Below are 19015 nucleotides of genomic sequence, written 5' to 3'. Positions count from 1 at the left end.
CCGGTCTCCGCCGCATCCACTTCCTGGTTGCCGGTGGTTGGATGAATCAGCCAATCAACAGCCGCAGCGCAGTCCGACTCGGCTAGAGATAGGCTGAGCGGCAGTGTGAAAACGCTTCAGGACACAAAATTCTTCACTACACCGGCACCTGCGGCAAGGGCCGAAAACGTCACACTGCCGCTAAGCCTATCGCCGGCCGAGTCGGACTGCGCTGTGGCTGGTGATTGGCTGATTCATCCGACCACCAGGAAGTGGATTGCGGCATAGACCGGAGCAGGTTACCGGAGGCCCCGAGGGAGCAGAGGAAGTATGTACATCTCTTTTTTTTACTGCCGGCACTATTGGGGACAATTTTTATGGTCTGGAGTTCTCCTTTAACCCCTTCCCTAATAAGTCAGAATCAACCCCCTTTCCCCATTAAAAATAAAAAAACTATGTAAACAAACAAACATGTGGTATCGCCGTGTGCGTAAATGTCCGAACTAAATATATTGTTAAGCCGCATGGTCAATGGCGTACACAAAAAAGGACCGAAATAGCGTATTTTGTTGGTCATTTTTTATACCAAAAGATGTATAAAAAAGCGATCAAAAAGATAGACAAAAATAGTACCGATATAAACTTCAGAACATGGTGCAAAAAACGAGCCCTCATACATCCCTATATGCAGAATAAAAAAAAAAAAAAAAAGTTAGGGGTCAGAATGACATTTTTAAACTTATTAATGTTCCTGAATGCAGTTACAATTTTTTCCAGAAGTACGACAAAATCAAACCTATATAAAATGCACTGTGTAGGTTACAAAATGAGGTTCTCAATTTTGTCGCACAATTATTTTATTTTGGTTTCACTGTAGATTTTTGGGTAAAATGACTGATGTCATTACAACGTAATTTTGGTGGCACAAAAAATAAGCATCATATGGATTTCTAGGTGGAAAATTGAAAGAGTTAGGATTAAAAAAAAAAAAAAAAGTTAAGGATGAAAAAGCTAAAATGCAAAAACTGAAAACGCTGAGTCCTTAAGAGGTTAAAATTGTGGCGGTCAGTTGTGTATAAACTAACTCTGCAACAAACTGACACTGACTGCCCTTCCAGAATAACCTACCTTCACATTACAGCCAGGAAGCCCACTGCGGTTCTCCTTGGCAGATCGCTGCTCCATTGTGTCCTGGAGTAAGAGAGAATGAGGGGTTTAAGTGTCTGTATGAATAAAAAAAAAAAAAAAATTCAGTTAAAGGGGTATTCTGGCCCCAAGACATCTTATCCCCTATCCAAAGGATAAGATGTCTGACCACAATCTTGCATTTGGCACCCACCTCTTTGCGCTGCACGCCACGCAGCCAGCTCAGACTGCCGGGTGCCGACCATAGGACCGGAGTATCCTGATGTCACGACTCCACCCCCCTGTGACATCACACCCCCCTCTATGCAAGTCTATGGGAGGGGGCGACTTGCATAGCAGGGGCAGAGTCGTGACGGAGTCTGACACTTATCCCCTATCTTTTGGATAAGGGATGTCTTAGGGCCGGAGTACCCCTTTAAGGTAAATTGTCACAAACAAAATCAGATTTAAATGCACTTTGTAGTACAGAGTCCAATAGATCACATGACCATCACCAAAAAGTGTGACAACTCCAGATGGAGACATCTATTCTGGCACAGAAAACACTCACACCCAGGGGCCACATGGCACGGCAATTCCAATATTATGCACAAGTCAAACCTGGTGTGAACATGGCCCAATATCACCATAGTAATACAACTTCAGACGTTACCAGGCAGACAGGTGAGGGGGCTCAGTAGGTCATAGATACAATGAAAAGCCTAAGGGGAAGATTTAGCAAAACCTGTCTAGAGGAAGAGAGGTGCAGTTGCTCATAGCAACCAATCAGATCATTTTCATTTTGTAGAGGCCTGTGAAAAAAAAGCCAATCTGATTTGTTGCTATGGGCAACTAAACTGCTCTCCCTCTATGTGGAATAGAAGGAGGCACCTATTCTGGCTCTTTCCAGCTATTGTAAACTTAAACTCCCAGCAAGCCAAGACAGCAGTCAGTTGCTAGGCATACTGGGATTTGTAGTTTAGCATCAGCCTGAGGAGAATCACTGAGAGACTAGATAACGAGGGTTATAGCGTTAGAGTGCAGCTCCTCGGCTGTCTATACCGCGTTAGAGTGCAGCTCCTCGGCTGTCTATACCGTGTTAGAGTGCAGCTCCTCGGCTGGCAGAGATAAGGCTGTCTATACCGCGTTAGAGTGCAGCTCCTCGGCTGTCTATACCGCGTTAGAGTGCAGCTCCTCGGCTGTCTATACCGCGTTAGAGTGCAGCTCCTCGGCTGTCTATACCGCGTTAGTCGGGCCCCGCGCTGGAGACATTAGAGTGCTCGCTCCGGGGTTCAGGATCACACACCTCTAGCAGTACACAGCAGTCTTCACCACACGGAGCCGGACACAAGACGTGAGGCCTTCGGCTCACACAACATCCACCAACCGCTCGTCCCCGCACTGATTCAAACCGACCGCTTTTAAGGCGCTTTAACCCGCTCTCGACGCTGATTAGCTGCAGCGTTGTCGATGGCCGAAGATGATTGGTTGAAAGAAAAAACCGTTGAATTAGGGGGTGGCGTTAACGCAGGACGTCATGACGTAAAGAGTAGGAAGGGCGTAGAAAGCGCAGGCGCAGACAGAAAGGAGTCACGTGTGGTTGTGGGAAGCCAATGACGTCATCACAATTGGACCGGCGCTGGTTAGTAACGTAAAGCAAATTTTACCGAGCAAAGCGGCGATCTGACAGTGAGAAAGTGAAGGCTTGCTGGATTCTAGGACTGGTATTTACGTGCAGTGCAGGCTGCGATTTTCTTAGTTTGTTACGGTTCTGTCTTCCGTAGGTGTGGCTTCCCACAGAGGCTGCGGAGACCTCATGGAGCTGAAGAGAGTATTCCCTGTTGCCCGTGGCAACCAATCAGATCAAAGCTTTCATTTTGTAAACTGGTCTGGAAAACTGAAACTTAAAATCTGTCTGTTGTTGGTCTCCTAGTTTAAAATGGGGATGATGATGGGGGGGGGGTGGAAATTTAAATGGGTACTGTCATTAAAATTCATTTTTGCTATTCCACGCCTTACGGTAAATAAATCTTTCTAATGTACTTTAAAAGAAGTTTTCTTTGTGTTTAAAAAAGCTCCCACTAGGTGTCTCCCTACTTGTCCAGAGCACATTTCCCCCCCATCTCTTGCGCAGACTTTGGACTCCTGCTGGCCTGGCAGAAGTCAGGAAATACAGCGCAGGAGATGGGAAGCGGGACCCAGCTATCAATCACAGCCGAAGTCCCGCCACAGCTGCCGCGTCGTTCCTGACAGCATTAACCCCATAAATGCCATGATCAATCCTGATCACGGCATCTATGGTGTTGACGGGGAGTGAGCTCCCCCTGTTCTCCAACGGTGGCGCCACAATACGATCGTAGGTCGCCGTTGGTTTCTATGGCAGCAGGAGGACAGATTATGACCTCCTGTCTGCCTGCTATGTAAACCTGTGAGATCCAGCCACAGGCTGTACTGTGTGCAGCTGATCGGGTCATACTGTGCTGCAGTACAAATGTATTGCAGCATAGTATAACCTATAAAAAGTGTAAAAAAATTAAGTTATTCAATAAAAGTATGAAGTGTACAAATAAAGAAAATGCCCCTTTCCCATAGGGCTGGGCGGTATGACCAAATACACGGATTACGGTATTTTTGTAAATTATGGCGGTTCCACTGTATTTCCCTTCCCCCCCCCCCCCCCCCAATTAATTATCAGCGCTGCGCTGTCCCCATCAGGTAAATACTCACATATCCCCCGCAAGAGCTGGCCTCCTTGTTCTTCTGTTTGTTGCGGGCCACTGGCGCTGACACTCTATACTGTGCGGTATCCCTATGCCCGGGCTGCAAATGGTAAACAAGATGAACTTTAATGCACGTTCCTATGTCTGCCTGCCGGCTTCTTACAAGTGGGCTCAACCTTACACCGGCCAAGGCGGAACATCGCTGCGGCCGGTGATAGGCTGACGGCTGTCCCACATTCCATTCCCTAGGAAGCTGACCCGGACCGACAGGGAAGGTGAGTTAAAGTTTATTTTGTTTACCATTTGCGGTCTGGGCATAGGGATACCGCAGAGTATAGAGTGTCAGTGCCAGCAACAAACAGGAGGACGAGGAGGGCAGCGCTTGCGGGTGATATGTGAGTATTAACCCCGATGGGGACAGCGCAGCGCTGGGCTGATAATTCATTCCCGAGGGGGAGGGGCCAAACCGGTATTGCGTTTTGGGGAAAAATTCATATCGTGCAGGACAAAAATGTCATCATCAATAATGTAGACATTACATAATCACCAACACTTATCCTTTTAGGCAGGACCCCAACAGCAGGAATGTAGGGGAAATAAGCAGACACCCCTTTCTGTGCTCTCCCATGTTACTCAAGCCCAGAAAGCTGAGGGTTATAAATCACATTTACATGACACCTTTACAGTGACTGCTCCCATGACTACTACAGTGGGGCAAATTAGTATTTAGTCAGCCACCAATTGTGCAAATTCTCCCACTTAACCCTTTAAGGACCCAGCCATTTTACACCTCAGGACCCGGCCATTTTTTGCAATTCTGACCACTGTCACTTTAAACATTAATAACTCTGGAATGCTTTTAGTTATCATTCTGATTCCGAGATTGTTTTTTCGTGACATATTCTACTTTATCATAGTGGTAAAATTTTGTGGTATCTTGCATCCTTTCTTGGTGAAAAATCCCAACATTTTATGAAAAATTTGAAAATTTTGCATTTTTTTTAACTTTGAAGCTCTCTGCTTGTAAGGAAAATGGATATTCCAAATAATTTTTTTTTTTATTCACATATACAATATGTCTATTTTATGTTTGCATCATAAAATTTACGTGTTTTTACTTTTGGAAGTCACCAGAGGGCTTCAAAGTTCAGCAGCAATTTTCCAATTTTTCACAAAATTTCCAAACTCACAATTTTTCATGGACCAGTTCAGGTTTGAAGTGGATTTGAAGGGTCTTCATATTAGAAATACCCCACAAATGACCCCATTATAAAAACTGCACCACCCAGAGTATTCAAAATGACATTCAGTCCGCGTTTTAACCCTTTAGGTGTTTCACAGGAATAACAGCAAAGTGAAGGAGAAAATTCACAATCTCCATTTTTTACACTCGCATGTTCTTGTAGACCCAATTTTTGAATTTTTACAAGGGGAAAAAGGAGAAAATGTATACTTATATTTGTAGCCCAATTTCTCTCGAGTAAAGTGTTCGGTGGGCGCAGTAGAGGGCTCAGAAGCGAAGGAGCGACAAGGGGATTTTGGAGAGTACGTTTTTTTGAAATGGTTTTTGGGAGGCATGTTGCATTTAGGAAGCCCCTATGGTGCCAGAACAGCAAAAATCCCCCACATGGCATACCATTTTGGAAACTAGACCCCTTGAGGTACGTAACAAGGAATAAAGTGAGCCTTAATACCCCACAGGGGTTTCACGACTTTTGCATATGTAAAAAAATAAAAATAAAATTTCACTAAAATGTGTGTTTCCCCCCAAATTTCACATTTTTGCAAGGGTTAATAGCAGAAAATACCCCCCAAACATTGTAACCCCATCTCTTCTGAGTATGAAGGTACCCCATAAGTTGACCTGAGGTGTACTATGGGTGAACTACAATGCTCAGAAGAGAAGGAGTCATATTTGGCTTTTTGAGAGCAAATTTTGCTCGGGGGCATGTCGCATTTAGGAAGCCCCTATGGTGCCAGGACAGCAAAAAAAAAATACATGGCATACCATTTTGGAAACTAGACCCCTTGTGGAACGTAACAAGAAATAAAGTGAGCCTTAATACCCCACAGGGGTTTCACGACTTTTGCATACGTAAAAAAAAAATTAAAAAAAATCACTAAAATGTGTGTTTCCCCCCAAATTTCACATTTTTGCAAGGGTTAATAGCAGAAAATACCCCCCAAAATTTGTAACCACATCTCTTCTGATTATGGAGGTACCCCATAAGTTGACCTGAAGTGCACTATGGGCGAACTACAATGCTCAGAAGAGAAGGAGTCATATTTGGCTTTTTGAGAGCAAATTTTGCTCGGGGGGCATGTCGCATTTAGGAAGCCCATATGGTGCCAGGACAGCAAAATAACCCCCACATGGCATACCATTTTGGAAACTAGACCCCTTGAGGAACGTAACAAGGCATAAAATGAGCATTTACACCCCACTGGTGTCTGTCATATCTTTGGAACAGTGGGCTGTACAACATTTTTAATTTGCACAGCCCACTGTTCCAAAGATCTGTCAGACACCTGTGGGGGGTAAATTCTCACTGCACCCCTCATTACATTCCGTGAGGGGTGTAGTTTCCGAAATGGGGTCACATGTGGGGTTTTGTTTTTTTTGCGTTTGTCAAAACCGCTGTAACAATCAGCCACCCCTGTGCAAATCACCTCAAATGTACATGGTGCACTCTCCCTTCTGGGCCTTGTTGTGCGCCCCCAGAACACTTTACGCCCACATATGGGGTATCTCCGTACTCGGGAGAAATTGTGTTACAAATTTTGTGGCGCTTTTTTCCCCTTTACCTCTTGTCAAAATGAAAAGTATAGGGCAACACCAGCATGTTAGTGTAAAAAGTTTATTTTTTTACACTAACATGCTGGTGTAGACCCCAACTTCACCTTTTCATAAGGGGTGAAAGGAGAAAAAGACCCCCAAGATTTGTTAGTCAATTTCTCCCGAGTACGGCGATACCCCATATGTGGCCCTACTCTGTTGCCTTGAAATACCACAGGGCTCCAAAGTGAGAGCGCCATGCGCATTTGAGGCCTGAATTAGGGATTTGCATAGGGGTGGACATAGGGGTATTCTACGCCAGCGATTCCCAAACAGGGTGCCTCCAGCTGTTGCAAAACTCCCAGCATGCCTGGACAGTCAACGGCTGTCTGGCAATACTGGGAGTTGTTGTTTTGCAACAGCTGGAGGCTCCATTTTGGAAACCGTGGCGTACCAGGCGTTTTTCATTTTTATTGGGGAGGGGGGCTGTGTAGGGGTATGTGTATATGTAGTGTTTTTTACTTTTTATTTTATTTTGTGTTAGTGTAGTGTAGTGTTTTTAGGGTACAGTCACACGGGCGGGGGATTACAGCGAGTTTGAGCTGCCGCGCAAAATTTGCTGCATCGCAAACTTGCAGCCTGATACTCACTGTAAGCCCCCTGCCCATGTGAGTGTACCCTGTACATTCACAGGGGGGGGGCCTCCAGCTGTTGCAAAACTACTACTCCCAGCATGCCTGAGAATGTTTGGGAGTTGTGGTTTTGCAACAGCTGGAGGCACACGGGTTGGGAAACACTGAGTTAGGAAACAATGTTTCCCAACCAGTGTGCCTCCAGCTGTTGCAAAACCACAACTCCCAAACATTCTCAGGCATGCTGGGAGTAGTAGTTCGGCAACATCTTTAGAGCCAGATGTTGCCGAACTACAACTCCCAGCATGCTTGGAGTTGTAGTTTTGCAACATCTGGGGGACTACAGTTTGCAGACCACTAATACAGTGGTTCCCAATCTGTGCCCTTCCAGATGTTGCAAAACTACAACTCCCAGTATGCCAAAACTGTCCAGGCATGCTGGGAGTTGTAGTTCTGCAACATCTGAAGGGCCAGATGTTACAGCACTACAACTCCCAGCATGCCTGGACAGTAAGGGCATGCTGAGGATGTGTAGTTTTGCAACATCTGGAAGGGCACAGTGGTCTCCAAACTGTGGACCTCCAGATGTTGCAAAACTGCAACTCCCAGCATGCCCAGACGCCAAGGGCTGTCTGGGCATGCTGGGAGTTGTAGTTTACAGGGTCCTATTACAGCAATGCATGTCGCTTTACGGCGACGTGCATTGCTGTAAAGGGCCCGACCGCGGCTGAAGATCGACTCACCTGTCGCCGCTGCCGCCGTCTTCATCGTCTGGATCCGGGTCTTCAGGGACGAGGTAAGTACCGGGGCCGGTCCCCAGCACTCCCCCGTCCCCCGCCGCGTCCTCCGGTCTTCCTCCCGTCCTCTCCGGACTTTCAGGGGCCGGGCAGGACGGGAGGAAGTAACCGCCCCCCCTCCTGCGATTGGTCGGTTAACTAACCGACAGATCGCAGGGGATCGGAGGAGGTGGCCGGCTTGCCACCTCGCTCCGATACTCCAGCATGGTCCTGGCTGTCTGTGACAGCCGGGATCATGCGAAATTACCGGGCGGTCGGGTCCCAGAGACCCGATCAGCCCGGTATCGCCGCAGATCGCAAGGGCGATTTCCCTTGCGATTTGCGGCGATCGCCGACATGGGAGGCCTACATGGCCCCCCTCGGCGTTTGCCCTGGATGCCTGCTGAAGGATTTCAGCAGGCATCCAGTTCCGATCTCTGCCCGGCGAGCGGCAGAGACCGGAAAACGCCATGACGTATGCATACGTCATGGGTCCTTAAGACCCAGGGTGTGAAGACGTATGCATACGTCATGGGTCCTGAACAGGTTAAAGATAAGAGAGGCCTGTAAGACTTAATGAGAAAAAAAATCCATAAAATCACATTGTCAGATTTTTAAATAATTTATTTGCAAATTATGGTGGAAAATAAGTATTTGGTCACTAACAAAAGTTCATCTCAATCCCCTGTGTTGGCAATGATGAGTTCAAACGTTTTCTGTAAGGTTGGGTTCCCATTACGTTTTCCCCCATACCGGAGCGCATACAGCAGGGGAGAGCTAAAAACGTGCGCTCCCGTATGTAATTCATTTCAATGAGCCGACCGCAGTGAAACGTTCGGTCCGGTCTGCTCATTTTTGCCCCGTATGTGCTTTTAGGAGCGGGCAAAAAGCGCATACGGGGCATGGGGGAAAATGTAATGGGAACCCAGCCTAAGTCTTCACACGGTTTTCACACAGTTTCTGGTATTTTGGCCCATTCCTCCATGCAGATCTCCTCTATGTTTCAACAAAGTTTTTATAAAACACAAACGAAAGCAGTACAAAAGCTCATTTCAGCAACGATATAAGTACAGAATATACAAGTATGGTTTAACAACAAAATCTATAAGTGGTATGTAATTATTGGGTTACACTATAGGTGAAAACAATCGCAGTAAAGTCATCCTGCAGTGAGGTCAGCATGCGAATGGCATGGCAAGTCAGCATAGTTCAGTTGAATATCAAATACATACCAGCAGCTAGAATCTGTGGAGAGAAAAGGAACAAGACTGACGGACGGCGCCTCATGTATTACCCGGGGGTTAAGTAGTGGTGAGTGGGGGGCGACCCCGCGGAGCTTATAGATGGCTGCTCACCTGATGATAGTAATAATGCGCATGTAACCCACAATCAAGTTGGGGTACTGTTAGTGTGAGCCACTTCTGAGCCAAAGGGTTGCAGGAGGAGACAGTGTCATCCTGGAGTGGGTAGTAGAAGCAAGGCAGGAAAAAACCCTTGAAGTCGGCGCTGCTGACTCTTGTGCGAATGATGAGGTAAGCCAGAGATATTTGGAAAAGTCCTCAGCAGGACATTTTATTGAAGGAAGATAAAAAACGGACACAAATATGCGTGCCGGGAGGATCGCTCCCTTCCTCAGATCAGGGTAACATGATAATAGTATAGACAGGTTTATATGGCTAAAAAATGGGCGCCAAAAACAAAGGGGAGGAGTTACAGTAAACAGGTAAAACATGGTACATAGTACAAAATAGTAATGACCGCTCACGGATCGCACTGATAGTGAAACTAGGATGGGTGATATGAGTGAAAATAGCACTCAGTAAGTGCATAACGTATGAGGAAAAATAAAGTGCATGAGTGGTTTAGCCGGAATATCAGGGGGATTACTGTGTATAGAAACGGCCTTTTAGGTTGGTCATGAGTAGTATGGGGGCTGTAAATAGGGTCCCAAGCTGGATACTGGACATATGGCATAGGGTATAATGATGGCATAAAATAAATATGGCAATGTACATGCCATATAATGGCTTATGATGACATAAGATGTACATAAACAGGTACATGGCATTTTTTGGCACAAGATGAACATAACACAACACCTGGCATATGATGGCATAAGATATAAATAACATGGCTTATGGTGGTATAGGATATGCGAGAGAATGCACGTGGCAGATGGTGGCATGGGATGTACATAAGACGGTACAAAACATATGGTATTTGGCATAGTTGGTGATGGTATCTGCCACATGACTTATATGGTAACAGACGTAGGGCATATGACATAAATAATAATACGTTGTAGTACATAATAAAATCAATAATAATACGTTGTAGTACATAATGAAAAATTTGCATTAAAATTCTAAAGGCAAACCATAAGAATACACAGGGAAATTGGTAAAAGTGTAGAGCCGTATAGTAGGGGTAATATAAAAATGTATGCAATAAATTAATACAATAAAATGATAAAAAAAAACTTGTAGGGTTGCCAGAGGGGAAATGTGTGGGTTAGTAAAATAATTAGAGGGAACATTCGATCATTTTGTTAAGGCCAGAGGAGACCAGGGTTTGTAGTTTATATATCCAGTAGTTTTCTCTCCTTTGGAGGGTGTTGAGGGGGTTGTGCTTTGAGAGGGAATCTGCCCGCCTGACATCTGTGTCCCAATGTTCTCCTCTTCTGTCTCTTGCGCCTCTTGCCAAAGAGGTTATACAAGGAGATCGCCCTCGTCTTACGCAGCAGGAGAGGTCACGACGACGCAACCAGAATTTGTGTTTGTACTGTGTTAGCCCGGAGTACTTTCTCAATTACTGTACTGTTCGTCCGCACCTAGGGTATGTGGAAGAGGCATCCCTGGGTGTGAATACTACCTCTCCACGCTTAACTATTCCTGTACAAGTCTTCCTTCAGCGCTACAGCATTTTTGGACTCCGGATCTGCAGGTGACTTTATTGATGCGGCTTTAGTCCACAAGTATCATCTTCCTCTTACTCGGCTTGCCAAACCCTTGTTCATCTCCTCTGTAAATGGACAAAATCTGGACTGTAAGGTTCACTTCCGTACTGAATCTCTCGTCATGCAAGTGGAAGTATCGCATAAAGAGAAGATTGAATTCTATGTTCTACCACACTGTACTTCTGAGATTCTTCTTGGTCTTCCTTGGCTGCAACGCCATTCCCCGCAGCTGGATTGGAGAACTGGAGAAATATTTCACTGGGGACAATCCTGTCAACATTTTTGCCTCCAATCTGCTCTGCGTAAAGTTGTTTCTCGTCCTCCACCTTTACCTGGCCTGCCGCCACCTTACCAAGATTTCTCGGATGTCTTCTGCAAGAAACAGGCTGAGTCTCTGCCTCCACATCGTCCTCACGACTGCCCTATTGATCTTCTGCCTGGAACCACTCCTCCTCGTGGGAGGATATATCCTCTTTCATTTCCTGAGACCAAAGCCATGGCTGAGTATATCCAGGAGAATCTCCAAAAGGGATTTATCCGTAAGTCCTCTTCTCCTGCAGGAGCAGGTTTCTTCTTTGTAGGGAAGAAAGATGGCTCACTCCGTCCTTGCATGGACTACAGGGGACTTAACAAAATCACGGTCAAGAACCGTTACCCTTTACCTCTTATCTCAGAACTTTTTGACCGTTTACGTGGTGCCAAGGTCTTCTCAAAGCTGGACTTACGCGGTGTGTATAATCTCATTCGTATCCGCAAGGGAGATGAATGGAAAACGGCCTTCAATACTCGTGACGGACATTTTGAGTATCTTGTTATGCCATTTGGTCTCTGCAACGCTCCAGCCGTTTTCCAGGAATTCGTTAATGATATCTTCCATAATCTTCTTTACACCTGTATTGTCGTATACCTTGATCTTCTTTTCCAACTTAGTGGAGCATCGTGCTCATGTTCGTCTGGTTCTTCAGAGACTACGGAAGAATCATCTCTACGCCAAATTGGAGAAATGCCTGTTCGAAAAGTCTAGTCTTCCATTTCTTGGCTACATTGTCTCTCATCAGGGCCTGCAGATGGATCCAGATAAGTTATCTGCAGTTTTGGATTGGCCTCGTCCCTCGGGCCTACTTGCAATTCAACGCTTTCTGGGATTCGCTAACTATTATCATCAGTTTATCCCACATTTTTCATCCTTAGTTGCTCCTATCGTAGCTCTCACTAAAAAAGCATCCAATCCTAAGTCTTGGCCTCGAGAGGCTGAAGAGGCCTTCTCCCGTTTAAAGTCTGCATTTGCCTCTGCTCCCGTGCTTACAAGACCTGATCCAAAGAGGCCCTTTGCGTTGGAGGTTGATGCCTCATCTATTGGAGCGGGAGCCGTCCTCACACAGAAAAACGCCAAGGGCAAGAGTGTAACTTGTGGGTTTTTCTCCAAGACTTTCTCTCCTGCTGAGAGAAATGACTCCATTGGAGATCGTGAACTATTCGCTATTAAGCAAGCTTTGGAGGAATGGCGACATTTACTGGAAGGTTCTTCTAATTCCGGTCAGCATCTACTCCGATCATAAGAATCTTCTATACCTTCAATCTGCTCAGCATTTGAACCCCCGCCAGGCAAGATGGTCACTGTTCTTTTCCCGTTTCAACTTCTTCATTCACTTCCATCCTGCAGACAAGAACATCAGGGCTGATGCACTCTCCAGGTCCTCTGACGTCATAGGTTTGGACTCCACGCCTAGGCACATTATTCCTCCTGACCGTTTGATTCCTGTCGCTCCTGCCGAGATTCAGCAAATTCCTCCGGGAAAATCCTTTATGCCCACCAGATTGAGACGCAAGGTCTTGAAATGGGGTCATTCTTCCTTGACAGCAGGACATCCTGGAATACGCAAGACCCTACTTCTTATTTCCCGGCACTACTGGTGGCCCCATCTTGAATGTGATGTTTCTGATTTTGTTTGGTCCTGTGTAACTTTGGTCCTGTGTCCTCGGCAAAGACCTGCAGGACTCTTACAGCCTTTAGCCATTCCAGAGACTCCCTAGTCCCATATCGCCATGGATTTAATCACCGATCTGCCACCTTCTAATTTTTTTCCAAGATGGCTCACTTCATTCGTCTACCAGGTCTTCCTTCTGCTCCACAGCTGGTGAAGTACTTCTTGTCGCATGTCTTTCGTTTACATGGTCTTCCACAACATATCGTTTCGGATCGAGGTGTGCAGTTTGTCTCTAAGTTCTGGCGAGCCCTTTGTAACCGTCTGGACATCAATCTGAAATTCTCCTCGGCCTACGACCCTCGGTCCAACGGTCAGATGGAAAGGGTCAATCAAATCCTTGATATTTATCTTCGGCATTTTGTTTCAGCTCGCCAAGATGATTGAGTCGACCTTCTCCCCTGGGCTGAATTCTCATATAATCTTAAGGATTCCAAGTCCACGAGGTCATCTTCCTTTTTTGTTGTCTACGGACTCCATCTCCATCCGCCACTTCCTCTCCCAGTCTCCTCCAGTGTGCCTGCTGTTGATGAGCTGGTCCGTGACTTCTCCACCATCTGGCAACAGACCCAACAGTCATTGTCCCAGGCTTCTTCACGCATGAAGGCGCAAGCGCGTAAAGGTAGAAGACCTCCTCCGTCCTTCTCTCCTGGTGACATGGTGTGGCTTTCATCCGCTTCAAGATCCCCTGTTACAAGCTCGGTCCCCGCTACCTTGGTCCCTTCCAGATTCTACAAAAGATCAATCCTGTTTCCTACAAACTCTGTCTACCTGCTACATTACGTATTCCCAATTCCTTCCACGTCTCTCTCTTCAAGTCTCTTGTTGTAAACCGGTTTTCTCAGAAGAATCCTCCCCCAACACCTGTCTCCAGCTCATCAGATGTCTACAAAGTTTAGCAGATCCTTTCTGCAAAAACTGTCAGAGGTAAACAATTTTTTTTGGTCGACTGGGAGGGTTACGGTCCTGAGGAGAGATCTTGGGAACCTGAGGAGAATATCCTGGACCGTGATCTTCTCAAGAGTTTCCTCTCTGGTAAAAGGAGGGGGAGACCAAAGGGGGGGTAATGTTACGCTATGTGCTCCGGCCTCACACGCTGGCCGTGAGCGCATGGTCCCCTTACCTTCTGCTGCCGACGGGGCTGGGACTTGCACTGCGGGACACACCCACATCCGAGCCCCTGTCCGTCACTCTCCAGGTGTTTCCCCTGCCTCTGCTTCCACCTCTCTGCTCTGGCGCATGTGTCCCCGTCCCTTAGGGCGTGCGAGCGCCGGAGCTTTAAGATTTAAAGGGCCAGTACGCTCATTAGTGTAACCACCTGTGTCTTGTTGATAAATTCCTCCACCCTCCTCAGTTCTCTGCCGGATCTTTGTTGCCTTGTGCCCTAGAGAATGCGTTCCTTTGTATTGCCTTGCCATGTACCAGATCTCCTGCTCTTGAGACCTTGACCTTGCTTCTCTGCCGCCTGCCTACTGAACTTCTGCTACGTCCCGACTACACTACTGTGCTGCCTGCCCTGACCTAGAGCTATCCTGACTACGAGTTGTCTCATCCCTTCTGTGCTTCGCATCTCCTCAGCCGCCTGTGTGGTCAAGCCGTTGCCGGGGGTTACGACCTGGGTGTCGCCTGCAGCAGCAAGCCCATCCTGCTTTGCGGCGGGCTCTGGTGAAGACCAGCGGCACCTTAGACTCCGTTCCCTGGCACGGTCCGAGTCATCTGCCACACAGGTCCAGCGGATCTACAAACACCGGAGTTCCTGGCTTCAGAAACGTGAGTGTTACACACCTAATGGTCCTCCCCACATATTGTATGCCACATTGACATTCAAGCAAATAGATAACGTATTGGGAGGAACAGTTTAGCAGTGTCTTGATGGAAAAGGTTTCTCCCGTAGTTTTGCATGTGAAAGTTCTGGCCCGGTGTTTAAGACTGGCACAACATTTGCAGCGAGCATGCCCAGATCTATATGCACCAGTAATGGAGAGGAAGCTCACGAGTTGTGGGTTGCGAGTTTTAAGTCTACTGGGGGCTACAATGTTGCGCAATGTTTTGCCTCTCCTGTATGCAACGCCAGGTTTTTTGAGGGAGTGTATCTCGTAAAAAGGGGCCAGTGTTTCTGTAAGATCTCTCTAATGAGGTAAAGGTCGTGATGAAGTTACTGGACCAATCTTGTTTGTTTTCCGTGGTATCTTGTGTTTTGGTCAGACAATCGTGTTGTGATAAATTACCTGCCCTTTTGAAAGAAGAATCCACAATGGCCCTAGGATATTTTTTCGCCTTAAACCTCCTTTTCTCTATCGGCTCCATTGGGGGACACAGACCATGGGAACACAGACCATGGGTGTATGCTGCTGTCTCTAGAAGGCTTGACACTATGGCAACAAAAAAAGTCGGCTCCTCCCAGCAGGATATACCCGCCTCCAGGCCCTGAGATAATCAGTTTTAGCTTAGTGTCTGAAGGAGGTGGACATGGTCTGGAATTCTCCAGACCAAGTCTTCTGTTTTATTATTTTCCTAGTTAGAGATGTTAGTTTTTTATTCCTTTTTCTTTCATGTTTTCAGGTGGGGACTCTGCGGCTCACTGTTTCCCCATTGCGATTGAGGGGGCACAGACATTGCGTATATATGCGCTGTTCACCCCCTCTCGCCAACAGTCAGCTCCTGGGGTTGTACCTCATGGGTCCAGGTCCCCCTATTCCCTGCTCGCCTCGCTCGCACATGGTAGCTCGGCGTGATGCAGGTGACAGAAAGCTGACTGAAGACCTCACAGAAGACTCCATTAGGTAAGTTCTTCTGACTGAGGTGAGTATATATTCTTTCTCCCTTAGGTGCTGACTTGCAACCTCTGGAGACCCTCAGTTTTTGGCCCACCTTTCAGGGTCTAAGGGGCTGGCCTGTGCTAGGGGCTTTATCTTTTATTCTGGGGCGAGCAGTGGGATATTTGGAATGAATGGACACTTTTTTATTATGCACTCGTGTGTGTGTTTTACTATGCGGCCTACAGACGCGGCGCTTACTATGCGGCTGACAGCCGCTGTGCCTATACTGTTCGGGCGCATGAAGCGCCTAATTACTTTCGCTTTTGGCAGCAGACTGCTGCCGGCGAATATGTGTCTCGCCCACTCACTTCCCCGGGGGCGCATATGCGGCTGACATGTGCGCTCGGGGCAAGGAGCGGGCGCCATTACTATTGTTCTTCTTCGGCATATCGGCGGTCGGGGAGCTATAGCTCCGCCCACAGGGCCGCGAATCGTCCTCCAATCAGCGCAGTGTGCGTGATTTTCATTGGCAGGGGCCAATCAGACAGTGCCCCTGCTCCAGGCACGCCCCTCTCTGGCTATTGGCTGGCCTGTTTCTCCCTCTCAATCTACACAGAGCGGAGTTCTCCTCACAGCAGCTGCCACAGGGGACACAGACTCGGGTGAGATAGTTCTTTTTTCGTTATGTCCATACCCAGAACCTCCCTCTAAACAGACAACTGGAGTGTTAGTTTCCTATTTTGTCTGTAAAAGCTGTAATTCCGGGGGCGTGGCCTGGCGGTTGAGATGAGCGGTCGCACATTGTAGGTGCTCCCGCTTAGAGCCTGCATTTTACCTATCCTGTACTGAATCCTGGAGCCTCTGACTCCGCTGACCCGACTCAGGACCAGAACGATGGCACCTAAACTGGATCCTACAAAACAGAAAGATAGATCTGCGGTGGAGAAGCTGCGAGACTATGCCCGCGCGGTGAAACAAGAGCGACACCCTCTTGATGGCCATTCAGACGTGCCGGACCTCCCTTACGGGCAAGATGGAGGAGGTCAGGGTGGATGTCGGCCTTCTCCGGCAAGATCTGCAGAGTCTCCGGGAGCGGGTTGGGGAGACGGAGACCCGCATCTCCACTCTAGAGGACACGGTACAGCCCCTACCTTCCTCCTTACGAGCAGTGCAGGAGCAGCTGGAGTCGGCCCGCCAGAAGAATGACGACCTCGAGAACCGGCTGCGCCGGAACAACATACGGGTGATAGGTCTCCCGGAACGCGCAGAGGGCCAGAATCCCGGGGCCTTCGTGGAAACATGGATTCGGGAGCTCATGCCAGATGCTCCCTTCTCTGCTGCTTATGCGGTGGAGCGGGCGCACCGAGTGCCGGCGAAACCACCTGTACTGGGAGCCCCTCCTCGCCCGCTGCTAGCAAGATTCCTCAATTGCAATGACCGGGACCTGATACTCCGTTCTGCCCGCCGGCTGCCGGAGATCACGGTCCAGAATGCCAGGGTGTCCATCTTCCCGGACTTCTCCTCCGATCTCCAGCGCAAGAGGGCCTCCTTCACTTCTGTTAAGGCGCGGTTGCGTGAACGGGGGGTGCCGTATTCCATGGCCTACCCTGCCCGACTCCGGGTGGTGGATGGAGACCGGGCGATTTTCTTTGCCACCCCGCAGGATGCAGATGAATGGCTGAGTAGGCGGAGGTGAACCTGCTGCCCCTGGCGAGACCTAGCTGCCTGACCGGATTGATGTGGGTGACAGCCATGGAGTCCCAGCATGTATCCCTTTTCAACATCTCCTGTCTACCCTGGTTCCCTGCAGTGTTTGAGGTACTGTGTATTTCCCTGCTATCCCACCTATTTGGCACCCCTTTTTTTTACACCCTCTCCCCCCCCCCCCCCCCCCAGTCCAGACTGCCCTGTGTTTTTTTTTTTTTCTCTTTCTTTTCCCCCCCACCGATCACTATTACCCCTGGGACGTTTTAAGTTTGCCCACGTGGGACTGGGCCGGACTTCTGTGGGGAGCATGCCCCTCTGTCTTTCCTCCGGTCGGCTGGACCCTCATACCCGGACTGCTCTCCCCATTGTTTTTGATTACCCTCATTGGATGGACCTTTCAAGACTTTCTTCCAGTTCCCCCCACAAATTGGATCCCCCTGCCTGGACATTCCTAATGCTGAATTCCCCCCTCCCTATGCCCCTGCTTGACCTCTGAAGCGAGGTCACTTCCATGTGCCCTTTATGGGTTGAATGGGGTGTGGGTTATGATGTAAGCAGTATGTAAAATACTGTATAGACCTACAAGGGGTCAATTTGCCTCCCAGCATAAACAATATGAAAAAAAAACCTCTAAATCAATATAAGGTGTAAGGGAAGTGCTATTTAAGACATAACTTTTAATATATGCTTGCTAAAACACACCAATATGTGCCAAGTGATTATACCCACATAAGAATAAAATCATGCGACACAGGATCTGTTAGGATCACCACCCATCTGGTGGATTTATCATGAATCTAATGTGTAGATACACATATTCAGACATGCATCTCTAATAGAAAATATAATTCTCAACGCGTTTCTACTCCAATCAAGAGTGTCCTCAGGAGAATATCAGAATAATAGAGATAATAGAAGTATCACATTTTTGAAAAAAACACGGTATTACTGAGTGACCCACGATACGGGGTATCACTCAAGGGGTGTGATCTTTCCCAGCTGTGACAGGAGAATGTCGGCACGACCTAAAAAGAAGAAAACCAACAATACAGTCAGCCCAGTATACAGACTTGCACTAAATGTAGTTTTTGTAGGGCTGGAAGACTCACAGTCCTTGCCGTGGTTCCGGACACCTATAAATAAAATAATATATTCCTATCAATAAACAAGGTTCCGCTGTACCTGTAATGTAAATCTAGCATAACGCCGCTAGTATGCTGTACTCACTGTCAGCTGGTCTAGGTGCCGATCACAGGATCCCGGGAGGTGCGCAACCCGCAGTGGCGGGGAGCCGGAATAATTCAAACCGGCTGCAATGCGCTCACCTTCCGGGTCTCTCGGCGTCTGGCGTCATATCCTGGCGCCTATGTGTGACGTCGGCAGTGCCCGCCCCGCTCTGACGCCCACAGGGGGCGGGCAGAATGCCGAACCCACTACTATAGTTCAGGGCCGGATTCAGGTATGTATGGGAGTGATTTATTGCTAGTAATAGAGTATACTAACTCTCGTGTGACTGGTTATATGTAAATGATTGAACCAATGGGAATAGTAACAATAATTGGTGTAGAGGTACCAAAATTGCAAAAAATTTCCTAAGAAG

At 47.7% G+C, this 19015-nt stretch overlaps 2 protein-coding genes across 5 annotated transcripts in view; one reads left to right on the top strand and one right to left on the bottom strand.

Annotated features, from left to right (window-relative positions):
- Positions 1-19015, bottom strand: part of AURKA (aurora kinase A) — a 105811-nt gene that overhangs the window by 12512 nt on the left and 74284 nt on the right. Inside the window, exons 1-2 of one of the 4 annotated variants that reach the window (XM_056548064.1) lie at positions 2411-2554; positions 1108-1170 (exon numbers count right to left, since the gene is read on the bottom strand). In XM_056548064.1, coding sequence (XP_056404039.1) covers positions 1108-1164 — 57 coding nt within the window. In that variant the 5' untranslated portion in view covers positions 1165-1170; positions 2411-2554. Of the gene's footprint in view, positions 1-1107; positions 1171-2247; positions 2271-2410; positions 2555-19015 lie in introns of those variants that run through there. The other 3 variants (XM_056548068.1, XM_056548066.1, XM_056548065.1) reach the window with 3 other exon arrangements.
- The window catches only part of CSTF1 (cleavage stimulation factor subunit 1), a 134324-nt gene continuing 117943 nt past the window's right edge, over positions 2635-19015 (top strand). Inside the window, exon 1 of the mRNA XM_056548061.1 lies at positions 2635-2746. The gene's annotated coding sequence lies outside the window, so the exon portion shown is untranslated. The remainder of the gene's footprint in view (positions 2747-19015) is intronic.

The sequence above is a fragment of the Hyla sarda genome, chromosome 12 (assembly GCF_029499605.1).
Source record: "Hyla sarda isolate aHylSar1 chromosome 12, aHylSar1.hap1, whole genome shotgun sequence".
Taxonomy (NCBI): Eukaryota; Metazoa; Chordata; class Amphibia; order Anura; family Hylidae; genus Hyla; species Hyla sarda.
The sequence above is the reverse complement of the archived record's forward strand: the minus strand, read 5'-3'. Positions and strand labels throughout refer to the sequence as shown.